At 49.1% G+C, this 17877-nt stretch overlaps 1 protein-coding gene across 1 annotated transcript in view; it reads left to right on the top strand.

Annotated features, from left to right (window-relative positions):
• The first annotated feature begins 7780 nt into the window (after nt 1-7780).
• Nucleotides 7781-17877, top strand: part of DENND5B (DENN domain containing 5B) — a 97495-nt gene continuing 87398 nt past the window's right edge. Inside the window, 1 exon segment of the mRNA XM_044272472.1 lies at nt 7781-7990. Coding sequence (XP_044128407.1) covers nt 7876-7990 — 115 coding nt within the window. The 5' untranslated portion in view covers nt 7781-7875.

The following is a 17877-nucleotide window of genomic DNA, read 5'->3' on the forward strand; positions in this document are numbered from 1 at the left end:
GTGGATGACACTGTTATGGAGGGGTACCTGTGGATGACACTGTTATGGGGGGTACCTGTGGATGACACTGTGATGGGGGGTACCTGTGGATGACACTGTTATGGGGGGTACTTGTGGATGACACTGTTATGGGGGGTACCTGTGGATGATACTGTAATGGGGGGGTACCTGTGGATGATACTGTAATGGGGGGTACCTGTGGATGACACTGTTATGGGGGGGTACCTGTGGATGACACTGTTATGGGGGGGTACCTGTGGATGACACTGTTATGGGGGTACCTGTGGATGACACTGTTATGGGGGGGTACCTGTGGATGACTGTTATGGGGGGGTACCTGTGGATAACACTTATGGGGGGTACCTGTGGATGACACTGTTATGAGGGGTACCTTTGGATGACACTGTTATGGGGGGGTACCTGTGGATGACACTGTTATGGGGGGGTACCTGTGGATGACTGTTATGGGGGGGGGGGGTACCTGTGGATGACACTGTTATGGGGGGTACCTGTGGATGACACTGTTATGGGGGGGCACCTGTGGATGGCACTGTTATGGGGGGGGCAGCCTGTGTGTGTGTGTCCGTCCGCTGCGCATGCACACTTCTATAATCGGCACACACGCATGGACACCAGCCCTGAGCACATACACAGGGCTTTTATTAGTATAGATATATATCCTCTATAATAAAGTCCCTGTGTGCATGTGCGACTGTGCGTGTGACGATTAGGTAATCGTCACACGCACGCACCGCCCACCCCTACGCATCGGCCCGCTGCTGTGCCCAGCTCCACCGTGCCTCCTCCTCCCCCTGCAGCTGACTGACACCCCGGGATCTGGGCCCAGCAACCGCCGCCTGCCACAACGTATCCTTCACCGACACCCTTATGCATTGCCCACACCTGCACACCGGGCAGAAAGTGTCCGGTACCTGTTGCAGCATTGCATACTGGAGTTCATAGAACTCCCAAAGAGCCTGGGAGGACAAAGCTGGGAGCACTGGGGATGGGGACCTCCTATTCTGGATCCCGGGTATCTGTCAGCACAGGGGGCACATGTTAGTCTCCGCAGCGACCGCATCCTACTCGCTCCTATCTCACCCTAACCCCGTCCACCAAAGTCAGGAAATGGCCGCACATTAGCAAGTGAGGGAAGCTATCACAGGCAGAGAGCATTACACATGTATTACACTCCAACCCCCATCATTACACTACAACCCTCATTGGAGTGTAATGATGGGGATTGGAGTGTAATATGTGTGTAATGATGGGGTTGGAGTGTAATATGTGTGTAATGATGGGGGTTGGAGTGTACTATGTGTATAATGTTGGGGATCCTGGGGTGTAAGGCGTCTGCAGATGAAGCTGGAGGGGGAGGAGGAGTCACGGGGGAGCTGGGCGCAGGTGCGGGCGGCACGTGGAGCGCTGTGTGCTGATAGGTCCCCGCGCCACGCATGCCCAGTATAACAAACGGCGCGCACACACACACACACGGACACAGGGCACTCACACAGGGATTTGTGGGATTTATTTATGTAGGATTACACTCCAGTCCCATCACATAAAATCGTCTGTGTGCCGTTTGTTATTGTGGGCATGCGCGGCGCAGGGACCCATCAGCAGCCCCCTCTGGTAACTCAAATCCACCCCCCCTCCCCAGTATTAATCATTGGTGGCAGTGGCCACAGGATCCCCCCCCCATCATTGGTGGCAGTGGGCAGTTCCGATCGGAGTCCCAGCAGTGTAATGCTAGGGCTCCGATCGGTTACCATACCACGGTCCTGGCTGCCATGGTATGTTAGTGAGCAGCATTATACTCACAAGCGCCGTGGCCGCCGGGCGCTCCTTCTTCTCATAGGTCTGTGCGGCGCATTGCTAACGCTATAAGCATTAGCAATGTGCCTCACAGACAGAAGAAGGAGCGACCGGCGGCCACGGCGCACGTGAGTATAATGCTGCTCTCTGCTCACTAACATACCATGGCAGCCAGGACTTTAGTAGCGTGACTCCTGGCTGCCATGGTAACCGATCGGAGCCCCAGCATTACACTGCTGGGACTCCGATCAGAACTGCCCACTAATATGGCCTCTCACCTCCACTCACAGAGACTGCCGCCGGACTGCAGGCGGTATCCGTACGTGCGTGCCGATTGACCAGCGAGCCGCGCATGCGCACTTAACAAATCGGCACACAAGCACGGACACCACGTACACAGGGCTTTTATTAGTATAGATATATATATACAGGTCCTTCTCCAAAAATTTGCATATTGTGATAAAGTTCATTATTTTCTGTAATGTACTGATAAACATTAGACTTTCATATATTTTAGATTCATTACACACCAACTGAAGTAGTTAAAGCCTTTTATTGTTTTAATATTGATGATTTTGGCATACAGCTCATGAAAACCCAAAATTCCTATCTAAAAAAATTAGCATATCATGAAAAGGTTCTCCAAACAAGCTATTAACCTAATCATCTGAATCAACTAATTAACTCTAAACACCTGCAAAAGATTCCTGAGGCTTTTAAAAACTCCCAGCCTGGTTCATAACTCAAAACCGCAATCATAGGTAAGACTGCCGACCTGACTGCTGTCCAGAAGGCCATCATTGACACCCTCAAGCAAGAGGGTAAGACACAGAAAGACATTTCTGAACGAATAGGCTGTTCCCAGAGTGCTGTATCAAGGCACCTCAGTGGGAAGTCTGTGGGAAGGAAAAAGTGTGGCAGAAAACGCTGCACAACGAGAAGAGGTGACCGGACCCTGAGGAAGATTGTGGAGAAGGACCGAATCCAGACCTTGGGGGACCTGCGGAAGCAATGGACTGAGTCTGGAGTAGAAACATCCAGAGCCACCGTGTACAGGCGTGTGCAGGAAATGGGCTACAGGTGCCGCATTCCCCAGGTCAAGCCACTTTTGAACCAGAAACAGCGGCAGAAGCGCCTGACCCGGGCTACAGAGAAGCAGCATTGGACTGTTGCATGTCATTTGGAAATCAAGGTGCCAGAGTCTGGAGGAAGACTGGGGAGAGGGAAATGCCAAAATGCCTGAAGTCCAGTGTCAAGTACCCACAGTCAGTGATGGTCTGGGGTGCCATGTCAGCTGCTGGTGTCGGTCCACTGTGTTTTATCAAGGGCAGGGTCAATGCAGCTAGCTATCAGGAGATTTTGGAGCACTTCATGCTTCCATCTGCTGAAAAGCTTTATGGAGATGAAGATTTCATTTTTCAGCACGACCTGGCACCTGCTCACAGTGCCAAAACCACTGGTAAATGGTTTACTGACCATGGTATTACTGTGCTCAATTGGCCTGCCAACTCTCCTGACCTGAACCCCATAGAGAATCTGTGGGATATTGGGAAGAGAAAGTTGAGAGACGCAAGACCCAACACTCTGGATGAGCTTAAGGCCGCTATCGAAGCATCCTGGGCCTCCATAACACCTCAGCAGTGCCACAGGCTGATTGCCTCCATGCCACGCCGCATTGAAGCATCCTGGGCCTCCATAACACCTCAGCAGTGCCACAGGCTGATTGCCTCCATGCCACGCCGCATTGAAGCAGTCATTTCTGCAAAAGGATTCCCAACCAAGTATTGAGTGCATAACTGAACATAATTATTTGAAGGTTGACTTTTTTTTGTATTAAAAACACTTTTCTTTTATTGGTCGGATGAAATATGCTAATTTTTTTAGATTGGAAATTTGGGTTTTCATGAGCTGTATGCCAAAATCATCAATATTAAAACAATAAAAGGCTTGAACTACTTCAGTTGGTGTGTAATGAATCTAAAATATATGAAAGTCTAATGTTTATCAGTACATTACAGAAAATAATGAACTTTATCACAATATGCTAATGTTTTGAGAAGGACCTGTATATATATATATATATATATATATATATACAGTACAGACCAAAGGTTTGGACACACCTTCTCATTCAAAGAGTTTTCTTTATTTTCATGACTATGAAAATTGTAGATTCACTCTGAAGGCATCAAAACTATGAATTAACACATGTGGAATTATATACATAACAAAAAAGTGTGAAACAACTATAAATATGTCATATTCTAGGTTCTTCAAAGTAGCCACCTTTTGCTTTGATTACTGCTTTGCACACTCTTGGCATTTTCTTGTTGAGCTTCAAGAGGTAGTCACCTGAAATGGTTTTCACTTCACAGGTGTGCCCTGTCAGGTTTAATAAGTGGGATTTCTTGCCTTATAAATGAGTTTCCCCACCCCTGCTGTGGGGTCCATGGGCAGTGCCCCCTACCTGCGACAACCAGCTGGCTCTAGCATTAATGCTGGCACTGTCAGGTCGTTATGTACCCAGCCAGTGGATGTAAAAATCTTTCTGACAGCCCCCTGGGCATCGGCCCACACAGTGGCTTACTGCCCATATAGGCAAACCACGCAGCTGCTATGGGGCCTGTGCTCAGTCAGGGCCCCCCCCCTCCCCCCTCCACTGCCAGGTTCAGCACACATAAAGCCCTGCCCCTCTCCCAAAAAGCCACGCCCCTCTCCCGAGAAGCCCCACCCCTCACATCTCTCTCACCAGGAGCAGCTCCAGACTACATTGTGGTTACAGTACCTGTGGTGATGTCACTGTCATGTGATCAGCCATGTGTGTGGGAGGAGTTAGGGGAACACAGGCTCCGTGTAGGACTGTGCTGGTGGAGAATGCAGAATGGAAGGTGTGACTGGTTAGACTGGTTACACTGACATAAAGCAGGGCTATGTCAGTGTAACCAGTCTACCGTACAGTTTTCTGTGTCTAATGTGCACACCGTAGTTCTATCTGTGTAATGGACATGTAGCAGAGCTGTGTGTGTGCAATGTTTATATAGTAAACTATCTGTGTAATGGGCATGTGGTAGAGCTGTATATGTAATATGTGTATGGCGGCGTCATGTGGGAGCAGTGTATGGCAGCGTCAGGTGGGCACTAAGTATGTCAGCGTCAGGTGGGCGTTGTGTACGGCAGCGTCAGGTGGGCACTGTGTACTGCAGCGTTAGGTGGGCGCAGTGTATGGCGGCGTCAGGTGGGCGCTGTGTACGGCAGCGTCAGGTGGGCGCAGTGTATGGCAGCGTCAGGTGGGCGCTAGTACGGCAGCGTCAGGTGGGCGCAGTGTACTGCAGCGTCAGGTGGGCGCAGTGTACTGCAGCGTCAGGTGGGCGCAGTGTATGGCAGCGTCAGGTGGGCGCAGTGTATGGCGGCGTCAGGTGGGTGCAGTGTATGGCGGCGTCAGGTGGGCGCTGTGTATTGCAGCGTCAGTTGGGCGCAGTGTATGGCGGCGTCAGGTGGGCGCTGTGTACGGCAGCGTCAGGTGGGCGCAGTGTATGGCAGCGTCAGGTGGGCGCTGTGTACGGCAGTGTCAGGTGGGCGCTGTGTACTGCAGCGTCAGGTGGGCGCAGTGTATGGCGGCGTCAGGTGGGCGCAGTGTATGGCGGCGTCAGGTGGGCGCAGTGTATGGCGGCGTCAGGTGGGAGCAGTGTATGGCGGCGTCAGGTGGGTGCAGTGTATGGCGGTGTCTGTTGGGTGCAGTGTATGGCAGAGTCAGGTGGGCGCAGTGGATGGCTGAAGTCAGGTGGGCGCAGTGTATGGCGGTGTCAGGTGGGCGCAGTGTATGGCGGTGTCAGTTGGGCGCAGTGTATGGCAGAGTCAGGTGGGCGCAGTGTATGGCGGTGTCAGTTGGGCGCAGTGTATGGCGGTGTCAGGTGGGCGCAGTGTATGGCGGCGTCAGGTGGGAGCAGTGTATGGCAGCGTCAGCTTGGCGCAGTGGATGGCGGAGTCAGGTGGGCGCAGTGTATGGCAGCAGTGGTCTAATGTTTAGTGTATGATGTTGGATAAATGTAAAATTGTCTACATTTATTTCTGCATGGGAGACTAGCAATGATTTCCTGTAAAAATATCAGCCTCATAACGTTATGTGAGCCTGTGCATTATATATGTGAATTACCCCAAAATTCCTACTCCTCCTCGGCTAAAAATACTCAAAATTGTTAAAGGGATTCTGTCACCTCCCCTCAGCCAAAAAACGATTTAAAAGCAGCCATGCAGCACAGCTTACCTGGATTAAGCTGTGCTGTTTAATCTTGAAATCCGTCCAGCAGTTACTTTAAAAAACGACTTTGATCAATAAGGAAATGCGTCCTGAAGGTGCCCAGAGGGGCGTTTTTTTCTTCCTAGTGAGCCCAGTACCGCCCCTCTTTCAGTGCCCAGCCCGCCTTCCTTGTATTTTCTAACTGCCGCCCCCAGCCTGCCACAGCCTCTCCTCCCCCTCCCTCACGCCGAACGAAGTCTCGCACAGGCGCAGTACCCACTGAGGGCTGCGCCTGTGCGATCATCAGGAGACTGAGGGCGGCAGCTTCATCTTCGTCACTGGGCATGCGCTGAGCCCAGTGACGTCCGATGCTCGCTCTTCCCTGCTGACTGAGGGAAGAGCGAGCATCGGACGTCACTGGGCTCGGCGCATGCCCAGTGACGAAGATGAAGCTGCCGCCCTCAGTCTCCTGATGATCGCACAGGCGCAGCCCTCAGTGGGTACTGCGCCTGTGCGAGACTTCGTTCGGCGTGAGGGAGGGGGAGGAGAGGCAGGAGAGGCTGTGGCAGGCTGGGGGCGGCAGTTAGAAAATACAAGGAAGGCGGGCTGGGCACTGAAAGAGGGGCGGTACTGGGCTCACTAGGAAGAAAAAAACGCCCCTCTGGGCACCTTCAGGACGCATTTCCTTATTGATCAAAGTCGTTTTTTAAAGTAACTGCTGGACGGATTTCAAGATTAAACAGCACAGCTTAATCCAGGTAAGCTGTGCTGCATGGCTGCTTTTAAATCGTTTTTTGGCTGAGGGGAGGTGACAGAATCCCTTTAAGAGGAGTATTTTTACTCTTCTGCAAAAAATGCAGTGTGATTGCTAGGGCAGCACGCTCCGCTGGTGTCCCCAGGGCCGGTTCTAGGTGAAATGGGGCCCTGGGGTGAAAAACAATAAGGGGCTCCTCCAAATGGGGTGGAATTGGAAAAGAAAAACACAAATCCTCCACTGTTTTAAGGGTTTTGCTCCTATGGCGTTTCTGGAAAAACTGACCTGTGCCCTTTATTCTCTGGGTTCTTCAGATTCTTGCTATGGGGCCCAATGACTTCTATGTTCGCCCCGGGGCCCACAGGTAAGATTCCCAGTAGTCTATGGCCAGTCTGCCCCTGCTCCCACCTGTCATGAGCAGGAGGTTCTGCCCTGTGCAATTGCCCAGGTTGACCTTTTACCTCAAGACAAACACCATCTCATAACATATTCAAACTGTAACCTGAAACACCGTTCACACAGCGCGGTAATCAGATACACACTACACATACCATTTTTTATATATCCCCCTAGGGCACAAATACATCGCAGCCCTTGTCACATAGTCCTGTGGTATGTGACGCCTCAGGCTAGAGAAACAGTGGCCAGACTAGCTGTCAATCACGGACAGAGGGCGGGTTTAAGCTGGCTACTGAGTGGGCGTGGCTTTAAAACTGATTGACACCTTAGCTCCTATTATGGGCGTGTCATTGTGCGAAATTCCTGCTGTATGAGTACAGCCTTCACGCCGTGATTGGCAGCATCTAGCCGTAGCTCCATGTTATGGGCGTGGTTTTCCCCGGTGTGACAGACAAGTTGCTCGCCTTCGCTCCTAGCAGTGGGCGGTATTTTGTGGCAGCACCACCTAGCGGGCAGAGATTGGATCGAGATCCCGGGGACGCCCACACTCACTCATTCAGGTGCCTGGGGTTGTGGACGCCGTTTGCTCAGTGCCAGAGGACATGGACTGTGGACGGGGCCGGTGCTGAGAGCGGCAGGCCCGGGATATATACACTTATCACACGCCAGGATGAGCGGGGGCAGCTCAGCTTCGGGCTCGGCCGCCCCTCCTTGTCGCTTCGCCCATTACTTCGTGATCTGCGGGACGGATGCGGACAGCGGGCTGGAGCCTGACGAGCTGGCCGGTAAGACTGGCGCAGGGATATGCGGAGGGATGCTGCGGCTGGATTGAGTTCTGTGCTGAGGCTGGGAATTAGCGGAGGGCAGTGATAGCAGCCGGTGCCAGCCTGCAGTGGTGACCGGCTGGAGCAGGGAATATTGGTGGAAGTACCGGGCATGAGAGAGGGTATCATTGGTGAGCCGGGGCAGGGGTGTCATTGGTGAGCCGGGGCAGGGGTGTCATTGGTGAGCCGGGGCAGGGGTGTCATTGGTGAGCCGGGGCAGGGGTGTCATTGGTGAGCCGGGGCAGGGGTGTCATTGGTGAGCCGGGGCAGGGGTGTCATTGGTGAGCCGGGGCAGGGGTGTCATTGGTGAGCCGGGGCAGGGGTGTCATTGGTGAGCCGGGGCAGGGGTGTCATTGGTGAGCCGGGCTGGGGCAGGGGTGTCATTGGTGAGCGTCTAGCTTTTCTGCTGCCTGAGGTAAAAACTGAAATGACGTGCCCCCCCAGCCAAATTCTCACTCTACCCCTTCCCTCCAGGCCTCCTGTTAAAGACATACTTGGAAAACATTACATATAGTGCTACAAAACATACAGGGGTAATACAGCCATACAGTTGAATATGCAGAGATGAACACTTCCACAATGAAAACACTCATTGCCCAAGGCCTTTCAGCTGCCCCCACGTGTCCCTATCTCCTCGCCTCATTGGTGGTGCACTCTTGGGCGCCAGGATGGAGCAGAGGTATCATTGGTGAGCTAGGCTGCAGCAAGGATACAGGTGGGGTGCCAGGATGGAGCTAGGATACAATTGGAGCGCCAGGATGGAGCAATGACTCAATTAGGATGCCAGGATGGAGCAGGAGTATCATTGGTGAGCCAGGCCGGAGCCAAGATGCAGTTGGGGCACCAGGATGGGACTAGGAATACAGTTGGGGTGCCGGCATGGAGCTAGGAATACAGTTGGGGTGCCGGCATGGAGCTAGGAATACAGTTGGGGTGTCGGCATGGAGCTAGGAATACAGTTGGGGTGCCGGCATGGAGCAGACAGCATCAGACCACCCACCAGAGTATCCAACAATTGAGCAGGGGTGGCAGGCCGGAGAATGGATTTGTCTGAGGTGACACTAGCTGTGGCAGGAGATGTCAATTTTAATGGTTACCAGTCTGAAACATATTGTGGCATGTAACGTCAATCTCTCCCTGATATTTACATAGGTACCATGATTATGTGAAATATTATAGTGGTACCTGGCATTATGCCAAGTGACAGGACACTTGGGGTGAAATTTGTATGTTGGCATTGCCCTGGGCTGTACCTCAATGAATGATTTATAGTGGATTTACCACTACATAGCACCGAACACCCAGTTACATTGTCGTCAGCGTGGCACAGTTGCCATAACAACCACCCAGTTGGCTCACTACTTTCTTTTCTCCAGTGACCACAGTCGCCGGCTGGGCCTCGGTCTATCAGTCTCGTCTGTTGCGCATTTGCGCCCCTAAAGTGATAAAATGTAGCTGCCATAAGAAGCCCTGGGATTGTTTTCTTTTGCCATACTGACTGACATCCAATATGGCGGTTCCCGTGGTTGTCACCCAGCTTTCCTAGAGTCTTGTGGAAGTGAACCAGCCGCTTGTGAGGTGTGCTGATATTTCTATCCTTGTCACCCGGGCGCTGCTCGGCTCGGGTCTAATCCACCACTACAAGATGTTCTAAAATGCTGGTTTGTCATTGTCACAGCTCCTGATGATATCACTTTGTTGGTTTTACATGGGACTGCAGGTTGACCTGCTGCCTTTTCTTGTGATGTACCCAGTCCATTTGTGTGTGTGTGTGTGTGTGTGTGTGTGTGTGTAGATGCAGCAAAGCTCAGTTTGTGATTTAACTCAGTAGAGCTACATAGTTTAACAATGAAAATATACTTACCTGCAGTCCTATGTCACCTGAGTTGATGCTGTTTTTATCCTGCAGTCCTATGCAAAAATGCATTATTATTTCTCCATGTGTTGTGCAAAATGAGCAGTTCAGCTCTGTCTATAGCATTTCTTCAGGTAGGTATATCTTCCTTGCTGTATTGGCACTGCTGTGACGCCGCCGTCATGTACGTGTTAATTAATCCACAGGGCTGTGATGTGTTAAAGGTGCAGGTGATTGGCACTGAATTTAGAAGCCCCGAGGCCGTCCGGTTTCTGGTACTGCTCCACGTCCTCTACATTACAAATGACTTCTTCTGGGGGTCATCCAGTAGTGAAGCTATTAGGCCATCACCACCAGAGAGCATTTAATTGATTAATTAGGTGGTGTGCCCCCCTCTCTGAAATCCCTCTGACCTAGATGACACCCCCCCCCCCCTCCCATTTAAGGCTAGACCCTGTTATTGATCTGATTAGGGGTTGATGGGATCTGCTGAGGGTGACGTTTTCTCGAATGATATCTCAGTCAGACGTCTCATTTTCGCAGGTTATTTGGGGTAATGTCTCTGTTTGCACAAGTGAAGATGTTTGCTCTTCCTTATCATGTGGTCAAGTGGTTGTTGCTGGCACACATGGCAGAGGTCAGATCCTTGGTGCCGGTGGTATCCATTAGGACTACTCACATCCAGCTTTCCCATAGCCCCAAATGACATATTCACATAGTCTGCCATATTCCTTTTAGCATTTTTGCTATTTATGCATCTGGGAGAGCTGGGTGATATCCCCAAAAGGTATGTACGATGTCAGACGGGCATGGGTTATGTGGATTTTCCATGCCCATTGTCCTTTCTTGTAGCGATTTGTTACCTGTCCATGTGGATGAATAGTAGTAGTGGAGGGTGACCCCATTTCAGACACCCCGACCACAGAACCACTGTTGTGGGTGGGTTCTTACTCTAGGGTACCACTCGCATCTGAGAATTACAAGGGTGCTCCGATTTCTGAAGGTACCTCCTAATGCTTTTTATTTTTTCTCTTGATATATTGGGGTGCTCCAACAACAAGCACCCACAAAGCTAAACATCTCTTCGGATGACCTGCTGTCGACATTGAGAGTCAGGCATAAAGTCTCCAGTAAGGGCTCATTCAGACGTCTGTGGTGATGAGATGGTCAGTGGGTCATCCGTGAAGGATCCATGTTTGGTCCATGTTTGCCCTTCTTGTGTCATCCGTATTGCGCGGACCCTTCTAGGCTGAAAATTTGTTTCCAGAGACTCTCCTACCAATGGTCCGTGAAAACCACTGACCAAACATGGATGGCATCTGTGTTGTCTGTGGTTTTCCCAGACCAGTAGAATATAATGTGTGTGAGGGATCTGTAATCGTGGTCAAAATGGGGCGTTCTTCTGTGGTGTCCTGATGGAATCTGATGTGTGACTCCGTACATTAAAGTCAATGGATACGTGAGCGGTTTGTGGAGACCACGAACAGCACACCTCTGTGACTCAATGACATGTGATAGTTTTGAGGGTTCGGCCTCTATCGTAGAACTTCTGACCATGTTGCTGGTGGTGCCTTGTTGCTTGGAGACCTGTCCTAATAAAATGGGTGCAAACCTATTCATTTTCAATGGGGCCGGAATGTGCTGTCCGCATCCGCGGATCCGCGCTTCCGTTTCCTCCAAAAAATAGAACATGTCCTATTCTTGTCCGCAATTGCGGACAAGATTAGGCATTTTCTATTATAGTGACTGCGATATGCGGTCGGCAAATTGCAGAATTCACATTGCCAGTGTTTGTTTTTTGCGGATCCGCAAAACACTTACGGAAGTGTGAATGGACCCCCCTGACTGTGTCTGCACCTGAAACATGATGCAGTAGGCGCAACTTGGGTTTCCACCTTTTTTACATTTTATTCCCCCCCCCCCCCCGATTTGCTCAAAAAGATGAAGTTTCGTGGCAAAAGAGACGAGACCTAAGATGCAGTATTTTGAACCAAAATTGCACAAAGTAAGGCTAGTTACACACTAGCGTTTACCAATCTGGCCGGAAAAGCCTGTCAAATTCAGCAATGCTGGACGCTGTGGGAGTGTCGTCTGGCCACATTAGCTGAAATGACGCTGATCTGGCTGCAATCCGGACGGACACACAAGACTTTTTTTTTTTTTTTTGTCAAGCCGATTCCCGGCATTCTATGCTGTGAGCAGCGGGGCTGTGTCGGTGTGAAACAGGCCTACGCCGACCGATAACTAGTGTAGAGCTAGACAAGGTGTCTACTCCTGCCTGAGCCCCTGTGATAAATCTGGTACAGGTCTAGACACCATGGACAGGATTAGTAAATCGGGGCCATTGTTGGTAGTCAGCCTATTAGAAGAAAGATTGGAACAGCTCATGGGAGACTATGGGGGATGGTACTTATATCTATGGCCGGCTATAATCTGCTTGTTTCATTCCTGGATTCAGCTCCTGTATTAGTATTCCGCTCCTCCATCAAAAGCTTGTCTCCAGGATATCTGCTAGCCCCCATCTTCGCTCGGAGGCCATCCTTCTACTGCCACTTAATGTGTCATTTGCATCATTTGCTCCAGAAAGTAAAATGAATTATATTAGGCGATAAATGATTAATGATGTGTTCTGTTCCAGCAGAGTGATCAGACTCTCAGATGACTTGGTGACTTGGCGTTTGCTGCCATATTTGCCGTCATTTGCATAATTCTGTTCAGAAATGGGAAAAGCTATGAGGTTCGCACAAGGAAAGATCTGGTGGCTCCTGATGTTCTCAGATGGGCCATCACTTTGCTGCTGGAGACTAGATGGGCAGGAGGACACCACAGATTTAGGATTTACGGCTGTGTTTGTGATCATTGCTGAAATATGAAGCTTAAACCACAAAACAACTGTTGCTCCTAATGTTTTCACATGGGTCATCACTTTATCACTAGGGGATGTTGATAGGGGCTCATGCACACAACCATATGTTAAGTCCACGTCTGCATTTCTTTGGGGCGGCATTTGCACACTGATGTCACCCATGTGCTGATCTCATCCATGCAGTCGTATGTCTGTCCCACAAAAAAGAAAGAACATGTCCTATTCTTGTCTGCAAAATGGCATTTTTACAATAGGGCAGGACAAGAAAGTGCGGGACGCACTCCGCTGGTATCTGTGTTTTGTAGATCCTCTGTTTGCGGACTGTGCATGAGGCCTTAGACTGAAAGATGGATCTGCTGTGCTGCCGGAGACTAGATAGGCAGGAGGACACCACTAGGGGAAAGTGTCCAGGCCCCAGTAAAGAGTTTCTATTGTGTAGACACTGTACTGTAAATGGTACAGAGATTGCAATCAGAGGATAAATACAAGTCCTATTTCTCAGCAGTTTTTCGGATTTGTAATGTAACGTTTCTCTAACCTCCTCCTCACTCTCCGGTGTAACAGTATGTTGAGGTGAGAAGGTAGTTAACACTCTGCGGGGCACTATTACAGTACAGTGATGACACTGGTTTAGAAGCTGTTCATGTTGTCACTTGCAGGGGTGCAAGTTGTTTAACCCCTTAGCCTAGGTTCAGGTTTGCGATGGAGGTTTTGACTGGAGCCTCTGTCGCAGATTCTGGCAAAAAAATAAATAAAAATGCCACTACACAAAGCGATATTCTGTCTGGCTCAGTGCCGGTACTGATGCCTGAAACCCGGTGGACCCTTTTATAGTGAATGGGATTTGTGGCCGCTGGCGGTGTCCTGCATATTCTTTTCCTGTGCCAGAACAGAATACTGGAATTTAAATCCTGAACTTTGGCGTTGCGGTCGGCATATCAGGCTAAGGGTAGGGCTACATGGTAATCTTGGCCCCGTGACGGGTGTCGTTCACCAAGTATTGCAGTGTAGAACGACAGCCATGGAAATGGAAGGGATTGCAGCGCAACTTGCCTCAACTGTGACTCCAACATAAAAATAAATAAATCTAGCAGAGTTGGGTTTCTTGTGGCAAACATTCAAATCCCACAACCAACCCCATTAATTTGCTACACTGCGATACTTGAGCGCTACAATGATTGCCATGTAGCCCTACCATAAGTTGGAGAGATGAAGGGGCCTCTCTTTTGTCGCGCAGGGTACTGAAGGGTTGCCATTTTGATTACAAAGGTCTTTATTTTTATAACAAAAAATAAAACTATACTGCATCTGTAAAGATCTGTACAATATCGTGAGATTTATACCATATGGCAACCATAAGTATTTTCAGAAGTCCCATGGCAATGAATAGGTCGTGCACTGCGCAAGCGCAGCCACAGCTCCATTCACTTCTGTGGGGCTTACGGAAATAGCCAAGCCAACAGTAGTCTATTTTCCGCAGTCCCATAGAAATGAATGGAGTGTTGCTGCGCATGCTTGGTATGTCCTCCTGCACTTTCTGAGATCTGTTCTAAGAATAAGTGTGGGTCCTAGAGGTTGGACCTGCACCGATCAGACATTAGGGGCATATCCTAGTGATATACCCTTAATGTCCAAGATGGGACAACCCCCTTCAAGCATTTTAGGCTACTTTCACACTTGCGGCAGAGTATTCCGGCAGACAGTTCCGTTGCCGAACACTTCAATGTAAATTAATGTCGGATCCGGCATTCTGGCAAGTGATCAGTATTTTTGGCCGGAGAGAACTGTATTTTCTCCATCCCATAAAAGTAAGAGGGACTGAACTGATGCATCCTGAACTGATTGCTCTCCATTCAGAATGCATTAGGATAAAACTGATCAGTTCTTTACCGGTACTGAGCTCTTGTGACGGAACTCAACACAGGAAAAGAAAAACGCTAGTGTGAAAGTACCCCTAGCTTAATTTTCAGTCAGACCATCACTCTGACCGGAGAGCCAGGCTGTAGCGATTCTGGGCATGACACTGATCAGTGCACATGTGAGCATCTTTATGTAGGCCTATCGTGAGAACAATAGAAGTGCCACACTGTTATCCTAATTCTACTCATCTACTATTTTACTGATAGGTAACATCTTGGCAGCAGTAAACTAACACTGAAATACCCATCTGTATAGGAGCTTTATCTCTGTGCTGACTGCTACAGAAGGACTATATTTAATTTTCATAGTACAGCCAAAATGAAAAAGAAACGGCAAAACATTCTTTAAAAATGTTTCTATGGATATTGAGTTTAAAATAGACCTTTGTGATGGAAATATCCTTTTAAGTTAAGCCTGTGTGACTGACAAGTGGAAGATCGGTCTGCGTGTGTAGAGCGTATTACCTTGGCTGCAGCGTCACCTTAACTGTTTTTTTTGTTTTTTTGTTTTTTTTTCTCTCTCTCTCGTGGCTGTTTACAATATGAAGACATGGTCAAACGTCAAGAAGTCACAAACTGAACTGTGTACTCATTGTCACAAGCTCTCCTGTGATTTGGTCCCCAGAAGCACCTTTGTATCTTCCAATCGATTGACCGAGCCTCAATTATTAGTAAACTGTTCATCTCATCTCATAATCAGTCAGCACAGCTTGTCAACTAGCTTTTTTTAGGCTCCTAAATGATGTATCTGTTGAGCATTGTATCCACTTGTCCCATTTGGTTGCATTTGGTGCTGTGTTGTGATGACTATGGAGCGTGTACTGTAGGGCAGGAGCGCCAGGCGTGGAGGAAGCACGGTTACTGTTCTGTTCGGTGAGGCTTGACCCGTGTTTCATGCTGAGAATAGAGTCCTATCTGGCAGTCAGCCATATGTGTGTTCTCAGTTTATATATAATTTTATATAGTTATATGATCTATACCAAGAGGTCCAGATGCAGCACTGACCTTATAGCACTGTCTGTCATGAGCCTGCATCATCGGGGGAAGAGGTATTTTTCCATTCCTGCGTGGTAATGAAGATATGCCATTTAGGGTCTGTGGAACACTGGGGGGGGGGTCAGTGGTTCTTTTTGGAGAAAGGAGGCATCACAGTTTTGCTGAAACATGGCACCAGTTGGAGAATTGTGAAAGGCTTTTCCCACCCTGATATTGACCTTCTGTGGAGTTAGTTGAGGTTTTCCTGAAGGAAAATGGAGCCAGTTTTGTCATGGCCATTGCAATTCCCATGTAGAATTAGTGGAGAAGATCATGTAAAACTGAATGAAGGCCAAGAACTCAACATCTGCTCTGTAACCTGGAGCAGCTCGTTAGGACTCCTGCCAAGAAATCCTCATTATCTTCCTGGCTAATTGCCTGATAGAAGGTAGCTAGGATTGGTCCTCTTTATGTGTAAAAGATTGGTCACTCAGTGGGGAATTTCACTGCACAGGCCTTCAATGTTATAGTTAAATTTCCAGAACGGTCTGATAGGTGTGGAGGCCTAGCCATGGTATCCTCCCTATTTAGGGGTATGGGGGTTCCCATTTTGTGGCCTTGTTAGTGAGAGTAAAACCCTTAGTGGCAATTTAGCCTTGTGTGATAGATGGCAGGTGAGTTGCTAGGGATGGTCTGTGTGACAACTTCATGGCAATGGATCCATATCCACTGTGCTGTCAGATGTAGCACAGCTCATCAGGTCGAAGATGGATAGGAGAAGGGGCAAAGCAGCTTGGCAGTAGACACACCACATCATTCTCCATTTCAGGTTGTGGTATTGATTGGACTCATCTAAAGATGGATTTGGTTGGATGAGCCCTTAATAGGGTTTTTGTGCATGTTTAATATTGATCTATTGTCAGGATAGGTCATCCATATTTTTTGATTGGTGTGGTCCAACTCCCATCACACCTGCCGATCAGCAGTTTGCAGAGGCTGTGGCACTCCATGATAACCGTGGCCAGTGACGTCACGTTCACTGGTCCCATGGCCTAGTGAATAGGTCTGAGGTGCAACACAAAGCACGGCCACTATCAAATGGACGGCACTGCAGAAGTAATCTCCTTCTTTGACTAGGGTATGTTTTTCTTACTAGCTGCATCTCTTGTTTCAAGAATTTTAATACATTTTCCAAATAACGGTATTTTCTAAAGGTACGTTTGAAATTATTACTGCTTAAAGGGGTTGTCCAGCTTTGGCAGCCTCTCTGTGCGTTCCCACCACGACCATGCCAGACCTGTGGAGGGAAACATACCGAAATGCTCCCTGCCACTGAATTCCAGCTCCTTAGTCTACTACAGCAGTCTCAGCACACCTGTGCTCCCCCCCCACACACACACTTATTAACTTATGGAGAGTGTGGGGGTCATGTGTGCGTAGCCGTGAACCGAGGAGTAGCCCAGCAGTGGAAGCAGGTAGGTACAGTATGCTTTCCTCCACAGGTCTGGTGAGGTGAGGAGTGGGGGGCAGCCACAAAGACTGCTGAAGCTGGACAGTTGTGTCCCTTTGAAATGATCTTCTTCCCCCACAGATTTCTGGACCTGAGGGTATCCACTTCTGGTTCACTTGGTTGTATTTGGACTGAAACTTCACACCATTTCAAGGTTGTGTCCAGATTTTGTGATCCTTTCTAGTGTGTATACCATTGGCTTCTTTCCTTGTCTCCTGCTGTTGTACCATGGCGTTGTGTTCCTATGGACGTAATATTCGTGTGACTAAAGCTACTTTCACACCAGCGTTTTTTTGCTGGATCTGTCATGGATCAGCAAAACTGGTTCCGCTACTGATTATACAACAGTCTGCATCCGTCATCGGAGTCGGTTGTATCATCTTTAAAATGGTCATGAAAGTCAATGGGGGACGGATCCGGTTTCTATTGTGTCAGAGAATACGGATCTGTCCCCATTGAGTTTCATTGTGTGTCATGACTGATCTCTCTTGCTCTGCACCACATCGCGGACAGAAAAAAACGCGGCATGCAGCGTTATTCTGTCTGCGATGGGGACGCAACCAAACTGAACGGAATGCATTTTGCTGCACTCCATTTCGTTCGGTTCAGTTTTGTCCCCATTTGACAGAGAGTGGGGACAAAACTGAATCGTTTTCCCCCACTATTGAAATAGCGGAAAGGGAAAGCGCAAGTGTGAAAGTAGCCTTAGGCTACTTTCACACC

This window comes from Bufo gargarizans, chromosome 11 (assembly GCF_014858855.1).
Source record: "Bufo gargarizans isolate SCDJY-AF-19 chromosome 11, ASM1485885v1, whole genome shotgun sequence".
NCBI lineage: Eukaryota > Metazoa > Chordata > Amphibia > Anura > Bufonidae > Bufo > Bufo gargarizans.